The sequence below is a fragment of the Condylostylus longicornis genome, unplaced genomic scaffold (assembly GCF_029603195.1).
Source record: "Condylostylus longicornis isolate FDR11 unplaced genomic scaffold, ASM2960319v2 ptg000009l, whole genome shotgun sequence".
Lineage (NCBI taxonomy): Eukaryota > Metazoa > Arthropoda > Insecta > Diptera > Dolichopodidae > Condylostylus > Condylostylus longicornis.
The window spans coordinates 484,282-505,741 of record NW_026577978.1 but is presented as its reverse complement, the minus strand read 5'-3'; the positions used below and the strand labels follow the sequence as shown (position 1 = coordinate 505,741).

The 21,460-nt window shown below is 22.7% G+C and overlaps 1 protein-coding gene across 5 annotated transcripts in view; it reads right to left on the bottom strand.

Annotated features, from left to right (window-relative positions):
• LOC129618569 (putative uncharacterized protein DDB_G0291608) overlaps window positions 1-20,820 on the bottom strand; it is a 91,334-nt gene extending 70,514 nt beyond the window's left edge. The window contains exon 1 of one of the 5 annotated variants that reach the window (XM_055533391.1): window positions 20,447-20,820. In XM_055533391.1, the coding sequence (XP_055389366.1) occupies window positions 20,447-20,501 (55 nt within the window). In that variant the 5' untranslated portion in view covers window positions 20,502-20,820. The remainder of the gene's footprint in view (window positions 1-20,446) is intronic. The other 4 variants (XM_055533392.1, XM_055533390.1, XM_055533393.1 and 1 more) reach the window with 4 other exon arrangements.
• Window positions 20,821-21,460: the final 640 nt, after the last annotated feature.

The window sequence follows — 21,460 nt, the reverse complement described above, 5'->3', positions numbered from 1 at the left end:
AAAAAATTTCAGATCTGATGATTTCATTTAGAAAATTTACATTATTAATACAACCAATATAGTTACCTTAGTTTCAGATTGTAGGTGCTATTCTTCGTGAATTTTTTTTTAAATAATTTTCTCAAAAATATTGAATTTTTTATGCAATTCCGAGTAACTTCAAGTTTCGACGCCTGAATTTATTAAATTCGGTTTTTATTTAAACTTATTTGAATGTTAAAATTGAAGACTGAGAAGTTTTTGGTATAGTTCCAATGGCTATCAAACTTTTTTTCAAACAGAAATGCACGGTATCAGCAAGAGCTTTTCGAATTCGAAAAATAAAATTGCTATAGCTATTTAGAACCCTTTTCTTCGTTCCAATCTTAAAACAGAACAAGAATTACCATTTATATAGTCTTCTTTATGCGGACAAAACAGAATTAAACCACATTTCTAATTTTCTACTGCTTTACTGTTCTCTTCCCCAATATATGAACTTATAAAGACCGAACAAAGTACTGCTCTAATATTAAAGAAATTTTAAAACGACTCTAACATTACTGTATGAATATATTTGTGTTTATTTATGTTTTTCGTTTTTCTTCTTTTTAAGAAAGTAATGGAGGATTTTATTTTTATTACCTTCTCTCCATATTTTATACTCGTGCATGAATATACTTTCTCTTACTCTAATACGTATACGTGCTCATTTCTTCGTATGTGTACATGTGTATATTTTGTGTGTAGGCGACAGAAAGAAAATTTGTTATTATATGGTAATTAAATTTTATTAATACTCAATGATTTAAATTGATTTTCCTGAAAATTGTTTGCAGTTTTTCATGTTATTAACATTGTTGTTGTCAACGTTTTATTTTTTTATTATTGTTTTTATTATTCTTACTCTTATTAGTATTATTTTTATTGCCGCTTTTAGATTTTTTTGTTGTGACAGATGATGAATAATTGAATTTAATGTATATAAATAAAATGAATATTGTATAAGTAGATATGTGTAACATATTAAGTATAAGAGAATAGAAGGAGAATGTACATTTGTATATTAATTTAAGAAAATAAAAATAAAATTAATCCAAGAAAAATTAAAGGAGAAAATTAAGGAAAATAAAATATTACGAATTACACTACATAATATATACATATTCTTATATACAAATGTATGTATGAAACACAAAAATAGAAAAAAAAATGTTTTTAATAATTGATTAACTTTAAAAAGTTTGCAGCTTCATGATATTACTCGTATTTTTATATTAGTCTGAATATGTATGCATACATTTTGTTGTTTTATGTACATTTATGTATATAAGAATAAAAAATACCTACATATAAACCTTTTTTAATATACATCATAAAATTTATTGCAAATCATTAAGAATAACAATATTGTACACTAGGTGTATATACACAATGTATGTAAATAACAAAATTTTACCCACACACACAATTACTTTTAACAGTAATAAGAGGTGCACTTGAGAATGTATCAGATTGGCTACAGTAATTCAAATTTTTTTTAAAATTAATAAAATATTTTAACGTTAAATTATATTGGAAATAATTTATATCCTTTATTTTTAAATTTTGTAATATTAATGTTGAATAAGAATTTTAACGTCGAAATAATTGATATTAACTGAGCTTTCTTGTAATTAGTTCATTAGGAAAATGTTAATTTTTGAAAAAAATTTTGACATTTTGATATTTGCTACTCCCAGGAAATTTGAACATACTTTAAAGGAAGAATATGGTTTTCTATACATTAACATAGGTAAATGTTTTTTTCTTTATTATGATCGCGACTACAGTTACGTAAATCATGACAGTTGATTATTAGTGATAGTTAATTGATCATTTTGATTTATGAGTGATCATTTGGTATGGTGACATGATATGCTGCTTCAATACGCTTTTTCGGCAATATTCTTGTTTATAGTATACATATATCAAATATGTACAATTTTTCTAATATGAAAAATTGCAGCAAATCAGGATCATGATTTAACTTAAGTAACATATACTTGATTACGCTATATACCATAGAAAATAAATTTGAAATTACTCACTAATTTCAGTAATAAATATCAGTAATGCATTTGATTTAAACGAAAATTACTTCGCAAGTTCATCAATAATAATAATATTTAAGATTTTAAAAATGCGATCACAAATTAAACGAGTCACTGCTGTATGTATTGCATCGATAAACAATTTTTATTTCATTTTGATAATTTTATACAAATGCTTAAGGATAATAATATATAAATTTTTCCTTTTTATTTCTGAATATTTGTCGTGTGGATTTTTTTACTCAAAAAATACTTTACATTATGTACACTGTAAAAAAATCAGTTAAAAGTTACTCAAATATATAACATAATTCTTACTATACAATTATTATTTCAGTATATATGCTGTATAGCATAAGAGATTTAAAAGAAATTGAGAAAAATTACTGCTCTAAAGTTATTTTACTCTAAAAGAGAGTAATAATCATATATCAAATTCAAAATTACTTTAAAATAGGATAAAACTTATCTTGACTTTACTGTTTTAGGGAATATTTTTTGTCATATTACTTACTCTTTTGTAGAGTAACTTTTATTGATAAGTAATCATTTTTGAATTTGTGAATTTGAATCAGTTTTAATTGAGAGCCATCGTAATATTAAATTGGAAGTACGAGTATATATATATAATAAATAAATATATAATGACTCAGATTCTTAATACTATTATAGAAATTTTACATAATTTTTTTTTACAGTGTGCAACCATACATACTTATATATCAATAAACTATAAGTACGTATTATAAAAAATTATAACAGAAAAATTTTTTTCTTTAATTTTGTTCCTCTTATATTTTTCCTTTTTTTTTTTCTTAATTCTTATGTCACTTATATACATTAACAAAAAGGAATTTCTATTTTAAGTACATAATTTTATGGTTAAAATACTTAAAAGGATATAAAAATTTATTTGATAATAAAATATTCTTAAGATTCTTAATAAAGAAAAATATAATAAAAAAATGAAATAAAAATTTTTTATAAATTTTTTTTTTTATTTGCCCCTCCTGGTTATAAAGTATAATTTTGTTTTGCTCTTGCCGTCACAAATTTCGAAAAAATAAAATCCTATATATTGAAAATATCTAATATAATTATATACTTATTGACATACCTAAGTATGATTGTGTTCATGTATGTAGATATTAAAGAATATAACAGGGATGGAAAATGTGATAATATTGTACTAAATGTGATGTTTTCAGAAGTACATTGGTATTGTGGTATGCTCAAATAAAATGTAATACTTTATACTTGTTGTGTATACTCATTATCAAAAAATATTCCTTTTATAAGGAATATAATCTAAAATCCTTTGTGCATTATGTTGAATGCAAAAATTTATTTTGTTTGTCAACTTTGCTACTATTATTTATTGCACATGTAAACCATACCGTATATTGTTATATACGGTTATAAACGAGCGCGGATGCTTCACAACCCAGATGTCGTAAATTGTACCTAAGGAAATTTCAGTAATCTTCAAAAAACAAATTCCTAGTTAGAATTCGATTATTCTTTATGCCAAATCGCAATCTAAGAAGTGTAATGTATTGCATTATGCCGATTGCTGGAAATGTTTATATCAGATTGATAAAGTGGTATACGTACCCTCAGTTCTAATAAGGTACGCTTAGAAAATTTACGTTAGTCTACTCTAAAATTTTTTTGAATTTCCACCACTGGTACATATAATATGTTATAATATTATAAAATTTTGTGTTTATTTAATAGAGAAGAAAAAGTAAGAACAAAAAATTATGAAAAAAAAAAATATTATAATTTGAAATTTTTTATAAAACAAAAAAATATATCGCCTTGACAAATTGATATTAATTTAATTATATGTACATGTACTATATTATTATACGATTACATACAATCATATACATTATGTCACGTATATAGGAATATATAATTATATAGTATGTATTATGTATGTATGTATGTATGTTGAAAAAAGTATAACATTTTATATTTACATATATTTTAATTTTAAATACGTTCGTTGGTGTAAAATATTGAAAAATTTTCATGTGAAGTTAATTAAATATTGTTATTATTGTGTAGACAATTTCATTTTGTTTTTTTTTTTTATTTTTAATTAAATACTCGTACTTTGAAATAAACATTATGTAGGAAAATATATTAAAAAATTTTCCTTTTTGACGTCATCTGTTATTTTTTTAATTATAACACATACATTTGTATACAATGCATATATAACATTTTATATATGGTTACAATTATACACGCATAATATTTATTCTCATATAATTAAAGTAATAAGAAATATTCATAAATTGTTAAAAAGGAAAAAAAAAATTATTTCTGTTTAGCTTATAATAAGATTAACAAAAAAAAAAAATACAATTTTTTGATGTGATTTTTGATTTTACAGAATTAATAAATTTTTTTATACAAAATGTATACAATTTTGTATAGTGTATAACACATAGCTTACAATATGCAATCAAATTTATTCAATTGAAGTTTATTACGCAAATATAAGAATATTTCACCCCTGTCATAATAATTTAAAATTTAATTCACCCCTATTTTTTTTGTTTTCGTTTATAAGAGGGTTATGTTGATGTTACTTTGTAACAAAAATAAAAAATTTTTTTATTTTTTTACGTTAATCTTATTATTACAATTTTATGAATAATTCATAATAATTATATTTAAAAAAATTTTAAAATATTTATTCGATTTGACATTTTCATTTATTTTAATCCGTATATATAGAAATTGATAAAAAAATCTTGCATTTTAATATATAATAAAATTTAATAAAATAATCGTTTTAGTGATAATAAAGAAGTTATGTCTAATAATAATCGCATTATCGTTCTATATGAACGGCTGTTAAACAAAAATATTAATGAAATTGTAACTTGAAATTGAAGAATTATGTGCATTTAAAGCAAAAAAGTGCAATAGCAATTTCTAGCCATTTCTCAATAGGGAAAAGTTTTTCGCCTTAAAATCGTCTTTTTCCTTCAGGATTCCGCGTGACGGAATCCTGAAAGAGGAACTCATTCTAAAATTGAAAATAGATTGGATCCCGTTTTTGATCCAATTATATGTAGAATTTAAAGATTTAAAGCTACAAAAGTAGCTGGTTTTCATACAAAATTAATACATTTGGAGCCACGAAATTTAGCTGAATTGCGTATGTAAGTTAATTTTTTTATATAGGAATATTGAAGAGACTGCAATCGTGATTTGAACAATATGCTTGTATCTTTTACCCTTAAATTTTTAAAATTTAATTAACAATTTATAAATACTTGCTCTCATTTTCGTAAATCAAATTTTATATTATGATTTCTTAAGCAAACTCTGGAAATTTTCATTCATCCTATATTTACGGAAAAATAATGGATAGTTAATTTTTGGCGAAAATTGAATAATTGTGTCAATTTGTTGAAAAAAAAAACAATTTTAGGAAAGCAATGTGAAATTTAAATTTTCTTTGATTTCAAATTGAATTTCAATGAATACGAGTATATACAATGTATTTAATCTTAAAAGAAAGTAAAATAATCAAAATAATTAAAAAATAAAGCAAGTAAAAATTTTATCCAATTATTGTTAACATAAACAATACTTTCTTCTAATAATTTTACAATAAATAAGCCAAGAATATAAAAAAAAACAACCAAACAAAAAAACAAATTTCGCCTATATTATTTTGTACCTATAATATTTATCCCTAAATTTATTCCAGGCACGTACATATATAAAGTATTCTTTACAAACTTATCTTCTAACATAATAAAATTGATAACTTGAAAATATAAAATGTATACACAATTATCCTCCGCAGACTACTTATTTTCTTTTAATTTTTTCTTTTTTTTTTTTCTTATTTACCGGCCGCATTGTATTTAATAAGGGAGATGATGTGATGGTAGCAAATTTCGGTTGACTGAACCGATTTTGATAAAATTTTATATGTGAGTTTATTACGGCCATGTGTCACAGATTGTTCAACTTTTTGGTCAGATCACGTAATAGGACATTTTTCCAGGACGACTTTAGATTTTTGCGTATATAAGGAGAAATAATCAACCAATTTCCTAAATATCTAACATTTAAATTTAGAGCGCTCAAACAATAAAAATTTTTTTGAAAGATTAGGGCTCGGAAACCGAATTTGGCACCGATTTTACATTTTTTTCCAATTTTCTTGAGATTTAATATTTGAACTCTGGTACCAAAACTAAATATGGTATTCACGAAATTTGGATGGCAAAAATCGAAACTCTACTAAGAGCCAACTAAAACCTTACTAATTTCCATAAAATTGGAATGAAGATTTTAAAAAGCATTTTCATAATTTTCTATAATATTTTCGTAAAACGATACAATATACACACAGCGGTCGATTATTTGCTGACCAGATCAAATTTTTTTCCTAATTTATACATATTGAATATATTTTCTAAATAAAATATCCACATTGTATATTAAATACAAGTTAATACTGTTACAGTCTTTATTTTATTAAATATACATACATACTTATATTTAAATACTATGTCAGTTTGTATTATGAACAATTCGAATAATTTACAAGGCAAAAAAATAAAAACATATCTCTCTACAACCTAATCCCTTATTATATCCTTATAATTTTTATTATTCCTAAAAAAAAAAATTCATAAAAAACCACAAGAAATAAAAAAAAATAAAAAAAAAAAAGGAAAACAGGGAATGAAAATGAACATAAAATGTCTGAAATATCTTTTAAAATTAAGTATTAAAAAAAAAATTGTTACCATTAACCACATACTATCATTATTATGATCACTTTGTAGATATACATACATATACAATATGTATGTATTCATGTACATAACATAATCGTATTCGTACAGATATTACTACTAATACATAATATCCTCATTTATCCTCTTTTCATAAAAAATAAAATAAAAATAAGTTTTAAGGATATAATATGGTATATCAAAGGAAACAAAATAGAAAAAAAAATAATCTGTAAAATAAAAAATAAAAAAAAAGAAACCAAATAAATCATGTGACGGATATGCCTTTTAAAATAATTGAGATGTGTGGCACATTTTTATTGGTGTGAAAATGATTCGTGAACTGAGTATAAAATTAGTGCATAAATGTGACAAAAAGAGCTACAATAATATATTAATTCGAATACATACACAGATATAATCACCTATACATATTCTAGTATAATAATAAATCTATAAATATTCGATAACACAAATATGAAAAACAAAATACATACAAACTTATTATAGAATTCTAAATTCTAAAATATTTTACACATTACAAATATGTGTACATTGAATAAAAATGTGTGGATATATATTCGTACGTTTACACTTGTACGTACACACATAATATATACAATTGTATATACAAAAGAATTTCAAAGGAACGTTTATATTTAGTGTATGTATAGAAGGACGAAAAATGTGTAAAGAAAGAAATATACAAAATGTTTAACAATTTTTTATTTTTGAAAATCTAAAAATAGATAATATAAAATAGTAAGTAACAAGAGGGATTCCAAGGGTATAACATTATAAAGAATGTATATGTAGGGAAAAATTATATGACAAAAAAAAAAAATCAAACAAGAAGAAAAACAAAAAATAAATGACAAAACATATCCGACATAAAAGTTGAAAAATACCAAAAAAGTTAAATACAAGATACGAAGGGGTCAGCAACCCCTCCTAATAAAATTAGAAGAAAAAAAATCCTTATAGTGTAAACAGAATAAACAAAATAATAAAAAAAAAAATATATTAATCACTCTGCACAAAATTTATTTATTTATTTTCTCTCTATTTTCTATTTTAGGTATATAAAGCTATACAAGAGTGTTGTCGTTTTGATTTTCTTACTGCCTCCTGGTTTTATTATTTTTTTTTGGTTTTTTCTTTAATGTAGTTGTATATGCGGCTATTATGTTTGTATTTAGTGATAATAATGCCATGAAAAAAATAATGTTCATAAGTTTCAAAATATTTAGTATGGTATAATTTGAAAAAGTATAAATTCGCATATGGGAATAATGTCAAAAAACATATTATTATACATATATTCTTTAAATAATTTTTATGTATAATAATTAAGATTACCATATTATATACACTTTAAAAATAAAATAGCCATTGAGAAGCATTTTGAATAATAGTACTATAATAATTTAATAAAATGTATCCAAATCCGAGACTTATGTCCCAATCCGTTTTGTTAACCGAATTCGAAAAAAAAATTTGCTCACATTCTCGTTTTTTTTCAATTAGATTTTCTCAATGTTTTAAAATTGAGAAAGAAGGCTCGTGTCGATTGGAGCAAAGAAATGTTGAAAAAATTCAATCGCGGTGCGTCAAAAGACGTTTATAAGATAGTCACAGATGAATCATGGATCTATGCATATGAGCCCGAAACGAAACAGCAATCGACCGTATGGGTGTTCCAAGACGAGCCAAATCCAACAAAAGTTGTTCGTGGAAGAACCAAATCGAAGCAAATGATCGCGTTTTTTTTTATATAACCGGTCATGTGGCCACAGTACCTTTAGTGGAACGTAGGACGGTCAATTCTGAATGGTACACCACCATCTGTTTGCCGAAAGTTTTCGAAGAAATAAGGAAAACAAACAAGCGCCGGCGAATCATTCTTCATCATGACAATGCAAGCTCTCACAAATCAGCTGAAACAATGGACTATTTGAGCACTCAAAATGTCGAATTGATGGGTCATCCGCTGTACAGTCCTGATTTAGCACCCAATGACTTCTGCTTATTCCCTCACATCAAAAAAAAATGCGTGGACAACGATTTTCAACACCTGAAGAAGCAGTCGATGCGTTCAAAAACCATGTTTTGGAGGTGTCTCAATCGGAGTGGAAAAAGTGCTACGAAAATTGCTTTCAGCGCATGCAAAAGTGTATTGATCTTCATGGGGAATATTTTGAAAAACAATAAAACCATTTCCAATGATAAATGTTTGTTTTTTATTGCTAGACCCGAAATATAAATAGTGACCCTCGTATATAAAAATACGAGTAAAACTATAAAATATAAAATATCAAAGATTTGAAATTTATTTATCACACACAATAATGTTCATTTTATTTTTCAGCCATATTTTGTGTATAAATAAATGTGGTTTACAACTACTTTTAAAATAAGGTGAGGGCAAGATTTTTACAAAAACATTTCATATTACTCATAAATATTAAATCGAAACTAATACTTATCAATTGGTAACCTTAACAGTTCATAGTTTCATACACATAATTTAAAAGCGAAGGGAAAAAGTAAAAATGTTAAAATACAAAAAAAATTTAAGAGAGGAAAATTGATTGTGTCAAAAAGGAGATTTTACTTTTTCTTTCCCTCATTTTGGTTTTATTTCTTCTTTTTCTTCTTTTCGTATTTTTTTTTTGTTATTGTACTGAGAAATTATTGTCTACATTTTCGTGTACATATGTATGTGTATGTGTATATACATATTTTTATTTGTTTTGTTACTTTGGGGAGTGTCAAATTACATGGGAAATTAGCACTTTTTAAACGCTCTTTAGACAGACAATTGTGCTAACAAAAAAATAAAAAGAAAAATGAATAATAAAAAAAAAGGAGACAAAATGACAAAAAAAATTAAGGTCGAAACTTAAGTGCTTAGAAATTTGTAAAATGTAAAAATAAAATCTCAAGATATTATTTATGCTCTAGCAACTGTCACTCTAATTTTTTTTTTAGTTTAAATGAGTGTTGTAATTTGTAATGTAAAATATTTACACGCATATACAAACATAATATTTTTTTGGTTTTTTTTTTTTTTTTAGTAAATTGAAAATAATAATATGATAGTAAGTTTTCATTTTGTACATTTTGTATATATAATATGATTATATGAATATGTATGTAAATCTAATTACTGTTGTTTAAAAAAGCAGAGTTGTATTTGAAAATCGTTAATAAATTTATTGTAGTTTTAGTCGAGACTCTGTTTTTAATTAGTAGTATTTACTGTACGAACGTAATATTAGATATGTTTGAGATTTGCCGCATCAAAATATCTGAGAGTCAATCAGTTATTTTTGTACTACTATATGCTTATACATATAGTTTTCTTCAGTATATACATAGTATTAATTTAATAAAATTGAAAGAATTTATATGACAAATTGACAAAATTGTTATTGTAATTTTAAATATTTTGATATAAGAATTTTACATTTGACAAATTTCAATAGCAATTTCCAGGAGTCTTCAACATTCCAAACACAGGAACAATTCTGCATTAGTATATAATGCAGAACATTCTGTTGAAATTGCAGTTTTTTGTCGAAAATATAATATTAAAATTGGTTTCCAGCTTTTATACTTGCCATGCTTCAAATTCAAGTTTTTACCATGAATACTTGTACTTCATGTATAATAGTTTCAATATACCACTTCTTTAATAACCACTTTCATTATGACAATGACAAAAAAAATCTAAGCAATGGATTTTCACTTCGTTCGAATAAAATAAAAGCATTAACCAAAAGTATGGATTCGTACTTAATAAATATGTATAAGTCAAACATATTCAATATATTATGTAGTATAACAAATAACAAAAATTCTAACATAACTAATTTCAAATTTTTCAAATCTTACAAAAAATATGTTTATATGAGTTACACTGTTGAGAAAACATGAGTAATAAAATTAAATATTTGAAAAATTTTTCATTAACTCCACTTAACTTATAAGATGGCACAGGAATAAATGTAAAGATGTAGAGAATTGTATGTTGTATTGTATATCAGTATATGTCAGTATTTAGGTATGTATAACATGAGACTGCCATTTTTTAAGCATGACAAAACAGAAAAAAAAATTTTTTTTTCTTGAAATTCTTTCGTTCCAACAACAAAATTTTCTTTTTTCTATTCGAAATTCCATTTAAAACCATAATTTTTTCTTTTGGTATTCGTTCATTCTTAAATTACTTTATGATATGGAACGCGGAAAAAGTTTAAAATTCTTTAGTTTCCTTATATTTATATATATTTCCTTATATTTTTCTGCTGTTTCTGTTCTTAAATCATCCCTCAAACCCTAAAAAATTTACATATATACTTGAATATTTTGAATATTACATAGAAATATTTTTGAAGAAAGAAGAAAATCAATCGTTTTTTCTTCTTCCTTTTTACATGTAAAAATTTGTTAATTTGTTGTGATAGGGAGACCAAATTACGTGTACAAAGACGGAGTAGTCTAAATGTAATAAAATTTTACATCAAAATTAAATCTATAGAGACTATTTTTAAAATGAGTTTGTGAATCGAATCAATTTTTGACACACTATACTTGTGTCTTAAACAAATACAACAGTTTGTTTAACTAGAATTTAATATTATGAGAGTTGCGGGTCACGTGACATTACTTCATTACTTGATTCTAATTCACAATATTTTTTATTAATTAATAATATCAAATTGTTAGTTTAAAAAAAAAGTAACCAATACTTAAGACTTTTTTTACCCTTTGTGTTTTCATAAGAAATTGTAAAAAATAAAAATTTCGAACAAAAATTTAATAAATTTTTAAACACTCTGTATAAGCAAATATATTTATAGTATAAAACTGTAAGTAAAAGTTAGAAAGAACAAAACCAAAAAAATTGAAAAGAAAAACTTAAAAAGGTAATAAAAAATATCACAAAGGTTAAGACAAATATTTCAAAAATGCGGCTGTATTATTTTAAGAATTACAAAAAATGTTTGCAAAAATAATAAGAAGAAAAAAAAAAAATTTGAAAAGTGCAATTTTCTTGAAAGGTTTCTTATGGAACCCACGAAAGAAAGTAAAATAGAAAAAAATATGCACAAAGAAAACAAATAAAAAAAGAAAATGAAAATTTTCTTTTAAAAGAAACTAATTTGAAATTTAATATAAAAAATAAAACACTGACGGAAAATTCTGAACTTTTTTTTCTGTCTTTTCAGTTCAATTTAAAAATAAAATTACAAAAAGCATTTAATATTTACAATTTTTTTTTTACAAGTTTATTGGATTTAATGGCGCTTGACATATTAAAAAGCAAAACAAAATTATTTTACCTTTAGAATTAAGAAAAAAATATACAGTAAATAATAATGGTATGGCAACAGTAACAGTATAAATAAATCTTTTAATAAATTTTGTATATTTATGCAAATTTATTTGTATAAAAGTAAATAACAATTATGAAAAATATTATATTACTAATAATTTATAACCCAGCTTTCATAGATGTCATCAATTGCTCCCGTACCACTTTAAAATCTTCTAACATGGCACCCCACGTTCGTCATACGCATATGTAAATAATTGAAGACAAACTGTACTCTAAACGGTCATACAACGGAAAATAATTGTACTGCAAATCGTGCAACTATAATGTAATTTAAGCAAAACTAATAATGGCTGACTTTCATATTGTTAAAAAAAAATTTTGAACCTTAAATATTTTAAGTTATTTTACTAGATTGACAAAATAATGTTTAAAGAACGCTTAAATATTTAACAAACAAAAAGATTCTAATAAATTTTACGTTCAGCGGCAGCACCGCTTAAATAAAATTTATAAAAAGGGTAAATTTTTCGAGGCGCTCTCAATTTTTTTCTGCGTACTCAAAACGATTTCCAAACAATTTGGAACTTAATACAACATCGAATTTTTTGAAGTGCAATATAGAAACATTGTAGCGAAAACATGTTTTTTTTTTTCAGAATATGGAAATCAGAAAATATAAGTCTTATGTGACACAAAAAATTTACTAACATTTACTCTTATGTATTTGATTGTCGTAATCTGATTGACACAAATTTGAAATTAAAAGTTCTCTGCTACATTACTAAGGCATTGTGTTAATAAAAAATCTCTTGTGAATTGTTACTGCATTAATAACCAAAAAAAAAAAATTTCGCTCTCATTCTAGACTCTCATTATTTACATATATTTTACAAAATTTTTACTCATTTTAATTTTTTACATTCCTCATTTCATTTTATTTGTATAAAATATTTTTCAATAAGTCTATAACTATTTTTTTGTTCAAACATTGTTGTTGTTATAAAATAAATAAATAAATAAATAAATAATATGTACATAAAAGCCAGAAGTTATTGAAATTTTAATTTAATGGAAAATAATTTTTCATTGATTCAAATAATCATATTAAATAGCTCCAACCATATTTTTTATAAAAAAAGCATAAAAACTTAAGTAAATAAATATTTATACATACATATATATATTATATGTATATTATGTGTGTAGTTCAATTTTCGAGAATAACAACAAGAAATAAATAGAACGTCTCCTATAAATATATGATGTATACCTTCAATTTTATATTGACGAACGCCCTTTAAAAAATCATTCAATTTCATATAAAAATATACAATGTATACATGTATGTATACTTATTTTTACATAAATATACTACAAATATATATATCATCTATACTAAATCTTAATTAAATACATAATAATATTTCTAATTCAAAACATACACAATATTTATAAAAGTTTCAATTAAATTTCAATTAATTTAAGTACTCATAAATTAATTTAGGAAAAAGGATAATAACTCAAATTTCTGATTACTTTATTTATATACTCTTATTATAATAAAAATATAACATACCATATATATATTATAAAATCTATATAAATACAAAGTATAGTTATCTATATGAAAAACAATATTATTATAATTTTATTATATAAGTACACAAAATGGAATGAAAAATACGAATAAAAATTAATGAAAATAAAAACAAAAAAAAAATAATAATAAATAAATAAAAATTGATTCCCCTTAAGTTGATTATAATAATTTAATATCCAATAAGTGAAAATAAGAAAAGGGAATAACAAAAAAAAGAAAATTATTTATAACACAACACGTTTTCTAAATATATGTACTTATAAATATGTAATTATATATGTATGTATTATATTATCAATATACATTTTATACTTTGTATTCATATACAGTCAGAGAATTTATTTTTGGTACCTTGATTGTTCGAAATTATTCCAATATAGTTTAAATTGCATTTTACAATGTTTATTTTTAGCACTTTTCCAAAAAAATTTTGAAAAAAAGTGCTTATTAGTTTTCACACTGTCCGTCCGTCCGTCCGTCCGTCTCAGCCTGTAGCCTGTAGAAGCCTGAAATTTTAGGCGCCTTTAGACACTAACAAATGCTTCATTTCGTTAGAAGAACATTTTTTTCCATCTCCACCCCCTCTGAAGTTATTGCCCCTTGAAATTTGCAAAATTTGAATTTTTGACACCTTACATTTCCGAAACCGCAAGCTTTTTCAAATTTCTATAAACGCATAAAGCTAACGGTAAATTCCATGACATTAAAAAATGTAATTATTTTTCTTAACTCACACAATTAACCCTTAAAATCGAGCATTATGTTAACCCCACTTTATATTAATTTTTGCTTTATTTCAAAGACTGCATAAATCGTTCATCCTAAATATATGCAATCCTAGAAATAGTTTCGTTTATGATTGAAAAAAATTTATAGCAGTGTGGTGGATATACATAGAGTGTATTAGCAGTATTTTAATCACTTGTTGAAAGGAAAAGTGCTACAATACAAACCATTGGTTTGAACCAACTTTATTTACATTACACTCTCTAAGAAATTTCAACTTAAAACAAATTTGTTACTATGGACAGTATACTGAACAAATATTGTGCTTGTTCAAGCTCTGAAATTTCATACTCCATAACTGAAAAATTTTGAGATTTGTCTTCTATATATAAAAGTCTTCTATATAATAAGAAGATAAAAAAGAAGAAACAATTTAAAATATTTATTAAAATACATATATAATGTCGTTTTGAACTCAAGAATATTATAAATACATACTTTTAGGAGTATTACAAATTATAAAATATATTACACTGGATTAAATATGACATTTCTTTCCTACATTAATTGTTTCAAAATTAAAGAATAAAATTAGTAAACATTAATTTATAAAATTTTTGTTATTAAGCTGGCGAGAGCATACTTTTAGGAGAATTACCAAATTATTACAGACTTTATTTACTTGTTTACGTTCAACTGTATATTATAAATTATAGGTACGATAGCATAATATAAAAATTTATAAATACATTTTATAAATATGTAATTTGATCCTTGAAATTAGTTTAACTTCATAATAACATACAACAGAAAGAAAAAAAAATATAAAAAAAAAAAAATAACCAACATTTTAAATATGCTGTCGTTGTTATATTACTGATGTTATTGTTTTCTATTGTTGTTATTTTTATTGATATTATTATTACTTTTCCTTCTTTCCTTTTGTTTTTTCTTTTTTATTATTGTTATTATAACTACTTTTTGTTTTCTTTTAGCCCGCAGTATTTTCATCAAATACACGCCATATTATAAACTATATATTTATGTATATATATATATAAAGGGATATATTATTATAAATTTATAAAAACGTTAATGTTAGAAAATAAAAATGAAATTCAAAATATAAGAGAAAAATAACAAAAAAGAAAAAACAAAATAATAACACTTATATCCTTGGGCGCAAGGATATATAGTGTATAAATTTATATTATACTTTACATACATATATGTGTATATAAATGATAAATATAAGTGCATATAATAATGTATATTTTTAGAGAAATTTCTCAAAGGAAATTGATTCTATTAACCAGCATTATTGCCAGTTACTTCCTTATGCCTTCCGATCACGTTATTATAATTTTCCTTTCTTTTTTCCATGTTTTATGTTGTTATTTTTTTTTGTTCTATAATTGTATGTGAATTATTTTATATAAATATATTATTATAAATTTAAGTATATATATAGAGCAGTTATTATAAATTTTCATTTTATTAAATACTGACTTTCTGTTGCTTTTCTTGTAATACGTGTATAAGTAATACATATAAATTTATATGAATGTGCGAACACTTTTATTTTTATTCTTTTTTTTTCATGTATATATTCATTGATTGCCTATTTAGTTCCGGAAATGTGCTTATAAATTTTATTTCTGAATATTTTTATATATTTATTTGCATGTATGTATAATATGATTATTTGAGTATAACATTTAATAAAACCTCTTATACTTTAATATCTTTTGCTATTATTATGAATTAGGATTACCCATAAGCATTTTAAAAAAAATTTTTTAATAATCACACAGTTTCAAAATTTATATTTAGAGGGTTTGATGGAAGATCTACTTTCAATTTTGAAATTTAATTTGGAAATATGAAATTTAATACTGAAAAGTAACATATTCGTGCCAGAAGAGAAAAAATTTTTAATTCCATTACAAATTCGAATAAAAATCAATATTTTTTTTTCATCACACAAATTTTTGGAAAGAGATAAAACCTGGAAGGGATGGAGATGAATTGAAAAAATATTCTTTAAGCGATGCTGTGAATTACAAAACACAATTTCACATTACTGGAAATTCTATATTTTCCATATATAAATTTTGAAATATTTTCCTCTCACAATTTTCAAAATTACAAAATGCTGGTAATCTTGAGTGATTTGTTTTTTTCTTATTTATATTAGCATTTAATTGAATACATAAGTAAATAAGTAGTTTTTTTTTTAACTTACAAGTTAACTTGCATTAATTTTATAAAGATAATTATAGGATAAAATTAATTTAGTATAATAATGTTGGTGAGTTAGTAAGCCTAATTCCTCTTATTCATGCATACATTACATATACAACTACAAAAAATTTAATATGAAAAATATCATGAACGGAAAACCATAAAAATGTGTGTGTTACTTGTCATGTTTTTGTAGTTTATTTATTTATGCTCTTCTCTGTTTTTTTTTTTTTTGCTCGGTTTAAATTTTATTTGATTTGATTTGTTATTCTTTAAGGATATATTGAATGGTAAAATGAAATTGGGTAGCGAAAAATAAGTATGTATGTATACATAAATTATAGAAAGAAAGGAAACAAGGTAAATATAATATAGTGGAGTGGAAAAAAAATTATAAATGTATTGTAGTAAAAACGATAAGTAAATTGAAATGTTTTCCTTCTTTAACAAATTGTTTTTTCTGTTTTTCTTTTTTATTCTTTTTATTTTGTTTTTCATCCCCTCGAGCACTTTTTTTCGTTTCCTCGAGTATATTGCTGTATAATATAAGTCGCTCCCACGCTATTATTCTGTCTACCTTTCACTTTTTGATTTTGATTTGATATAATTTTTATATATTATGCTCTTGATCGTTTTTTGTTGTGTTTTTCATTATTTTTATGTACGTAGTTTGTTATTCGTCCTTTTTAACAGTTTATTATCCTTACTAAACCACATTGTTTGATTTGATAATAATATTCGTTTTTCGTTTCAATAAATAAATATATATATATATATGTATTTTTTCATGTAATTCTTCTTATTTTTCCGATTTTTCATATCGTTTACATGTATTATAAATAAGGCAATTTATTCGTCAATTTGCACGTTATTATAATCAAATATAATGTATATATATATATGTGAAATATATAAACAAAATATATAATAATATGATATTAAAATATAATACATGAGCGAAAAAAAAAATTACAGGGTGTACAATTCTTATGGCACGTGAAATGTAATAAAAGAGTAAGTATATACGTGAGAAATATAAATTTACACTGTGAAACATACATTTTAAGTGAAGAGAGAAAAATTATTAATATTCTCTATTAATATTGTAAGAAAAGATTTTTTAAGCATTTTTATGCATATACTAATCTAGTAGTGTAAACTACTTTTTACCAATAATCGTAATATCATTTTATCGGAGTATGAGTTTCCGTAATCTCATATTGATGTAACCCTTATATTTGTGATTAAAATTTCTAGGCCGATATTAGCATCTACGAAGAGTTCAATAACGCAATTAAACAGTAATGTTCATTAATCTACAATTTTATTATATTTTGAAGTATATATAGTAAAACTAACCTTCAAATTACCAACATTTTTAATACGAAATACATTACTATTTCAATCAAATTATTGTGTGTGTCATAAGTCCACAAAATTTGAGAATTACAATATTTTAATTTCCTAATCTGTTCTTCAATGTATAACAATTTGATCCTATATACTATATGACTATCACTTAAAAATATTAAATTATTTTTAAATCCTATCAACTATTCATAAAGTTTAATGGCATACAAAAATTCTGAATAATTGAAATTATATAAATCTAAATTCTAAATGTATTATATCTCTAAGGACGATAAAAATTTTAAAAATATTCTAATAATCTTGTCACACTTTCTATAATACTGTACACAAATACATATAATGATACTTTATTTGTTAGAGTCAACTAATTTGTATTACAAGTAAAATTCATTTTTAAACGATACTTAAATTTGATTTTTTTTCATAAATAATATTCATCCATTGTTACCATTATAAGCACCTGTGTTCATTCTTATATGAAAAATCATTATAAATATAAAATGGTAAAAATTTAATATTGTTATAAATTTACTTACATTATAATTTATATAATAATATTATATTATAAGAAAAGATATATGTATATAATATTATTTAAATCAATGTATTTAAATAGCGAGAACATGATGAGATAATCAGAAAAATATTTAAAGTCAATTGATTGAAAATATAAAATTATTATTTATATACACGCAAATATACGTGTATATATAAAGGAATTACAAAAAAGGTTAAATTTAATTTGATTTCACGTTATTTTTTACTCTTTATAGAGTTCAAAAAATTATTTAAATATATTACACTTAACTATATATTTATATTTTATAAATGTGAATATACACATATATGCACGTATTTTAAACGAAAATTTAAAAAATGTTATTTATATTGAGTACATGTTAAATAAAAATTTCTGTTTACATTAAAGAATTAATGATATCACGATTTAATATGATTGGAAAAAAAAAAATTCAAATTGTACAAACAATTTGTAAATAAATAAATATTATTGGTTAAAGAAAGTGTTTGAAATTCAATGAATATTTACAAAAAAAAAAAACAAATAAGAATTTAATATTAAAATAAATTGTTAATATTTAATAATATTTTATAAATCTCATATATCTACAAATTTGAATAGGAACCGAATGTATTTCTCATTTACCAACACACAATTCTAAGGAAAATTGACATAAATAGTAGTTTAATCCTTCATAATTCAAGAAAAAAAAAGTAAGCTTAAAACCAGAAAAAATATTTTTGTAAATTTAAAAATATGGCGTTAATATTCTGTTGTTAATTACTTGTTTTGACATATATGTATATGTCAATGACAAGATGTCAAAAAAAAAAACATCAAAAATTTGACATTTCAAAATGTGTATACAATAAGTTAATACCCGCAATAATATTTTCGAAACAACTGAACGAGTATGCAGATGTAACCAGAAAAGAACCAAATTTGTATTTCGAAGAATTGAACTGTAAAATAGTATAAGCTAAGTACTAAATTAAGAGCCTTATCACGTAGTTCGATTTTTTACTTGCATTTTATTCTCTTTCAAATCAGTATTCTCCATTTTTCTAATGAATATTTCAATTTTCCAATAAGATTACTCATTTTTTTTAAATGGATAAAATAGCGAGATTGGTGATCCGGCCCTAAAAATCAGTCATTATTTAAAGTTAAAATTCGAAATGAGTATTCCGACCTTTACAGCATTAATTTGCTAAATTGCAATTAATACTTAATTTAAAACAGCATTTCAAAATATTATAAAAATTTCAAAAAATAATATCACATATTTTTACATGATACAAGTTTTTGTGAATAACAATGTTTTCAAGCTGTTGGAAATCTTATATACCTTCCTTTATTTACTACTACCGGTTCTCCTTGAATAAAAATCCACGAAATTGTTATTTTGTTGAAAAAAATATGGACAATAAAAGCACGAAAAATTCACTTTTATGTTAAAAGAAAATTTAATAATTCCAATTATTTTTTTTATCTATTATTTTAAAAATAAAAATGAATAAGAAATTAAAAATTCAATATTAAAGCTTAATATCTAAAAATATTTCAATACAATAATCGTATTTATTTACTTATATATTTTAAAACATATTTTAAAATATTTAAAAAAAAAAAACCCACATTAAAAACCCATATTTATTCAAAAAAGGAAAAGATGGGAGGAAAATATTGTAAAAATAACTTTTTTTTTATTTCTCAAAAAAGAAATTACAATTTTTTTTCTCTTTATTAATAAAAAAAACAAAATTCTGAAAATTACATTCCATAACTCACCACAAATTGGAATTGGAGCATGAAGGCTTGGTAATCCTCTTGGTATCCACTCCATTATGTGTTATTTATTTTTTATTTTTTTTTTTTTTTCAGAGTACTATTTATAAACTAGGTACTATTATTCAAGTTTATTATTTTTATATTAAGTTTATTCAAATATATGCATATATACCTCTATATATATAGATATATATATTATATTTATAGATGTATAAAATTTTCTATATACCGCACATTTATGATATATGAATTTTATATAAAATATTTTAATTTTTTTTTATTATTTTAAATATTATTCATGAGAATAAAAATAAGGAAAAAACACAGAAAAAACACACAAAATAAATGTTATAAAAATGAACAAATCTTTTTTAATCCAATTTTCTGGTTGAGTTATGCATTATTTATAGAAATATTTTATATGTATATAGAGCGCACACAGTATATACCACAGTATATATATACCTACCCTATATATGTATATACCCAGTTTAATAAAGAAACGAAAGAAAACAAATAGAAACGAAAACCAAAGTAAACTTCATCAATTCTATAATAAACTTTTTTTTTCTTGGTTGTTTTTTTTTAAATATTTATTTATTTTTTAATAAATATATAAGTACTTTTATATTAATATATATATGAATATTTTCACATATGCAAATATGTATATTTATCATTTTTATATAAATAAATTCATATATATATATATATATACAAATTATTACATCTATTTAAAAGTATAAATTTTATTTACATATAAAATTATTATAATTTTTTTTGTTTTTAATAAATTTACATAATATACATAATATTATAATTTTTAAGGTTAGAAAATAAATTTATAGTATATTTGTGTTTTCTTTTTTAAATATAATTAAAGTTTTCTGTTTTATTTTTTTTATTTAGTTTAAATTATTAAGTTAATTGAATTCATATTATATATTATGCATAATTTATATATGTATGTATAAATATACACTTTATATTTTATACGTATATATGCATCTAACA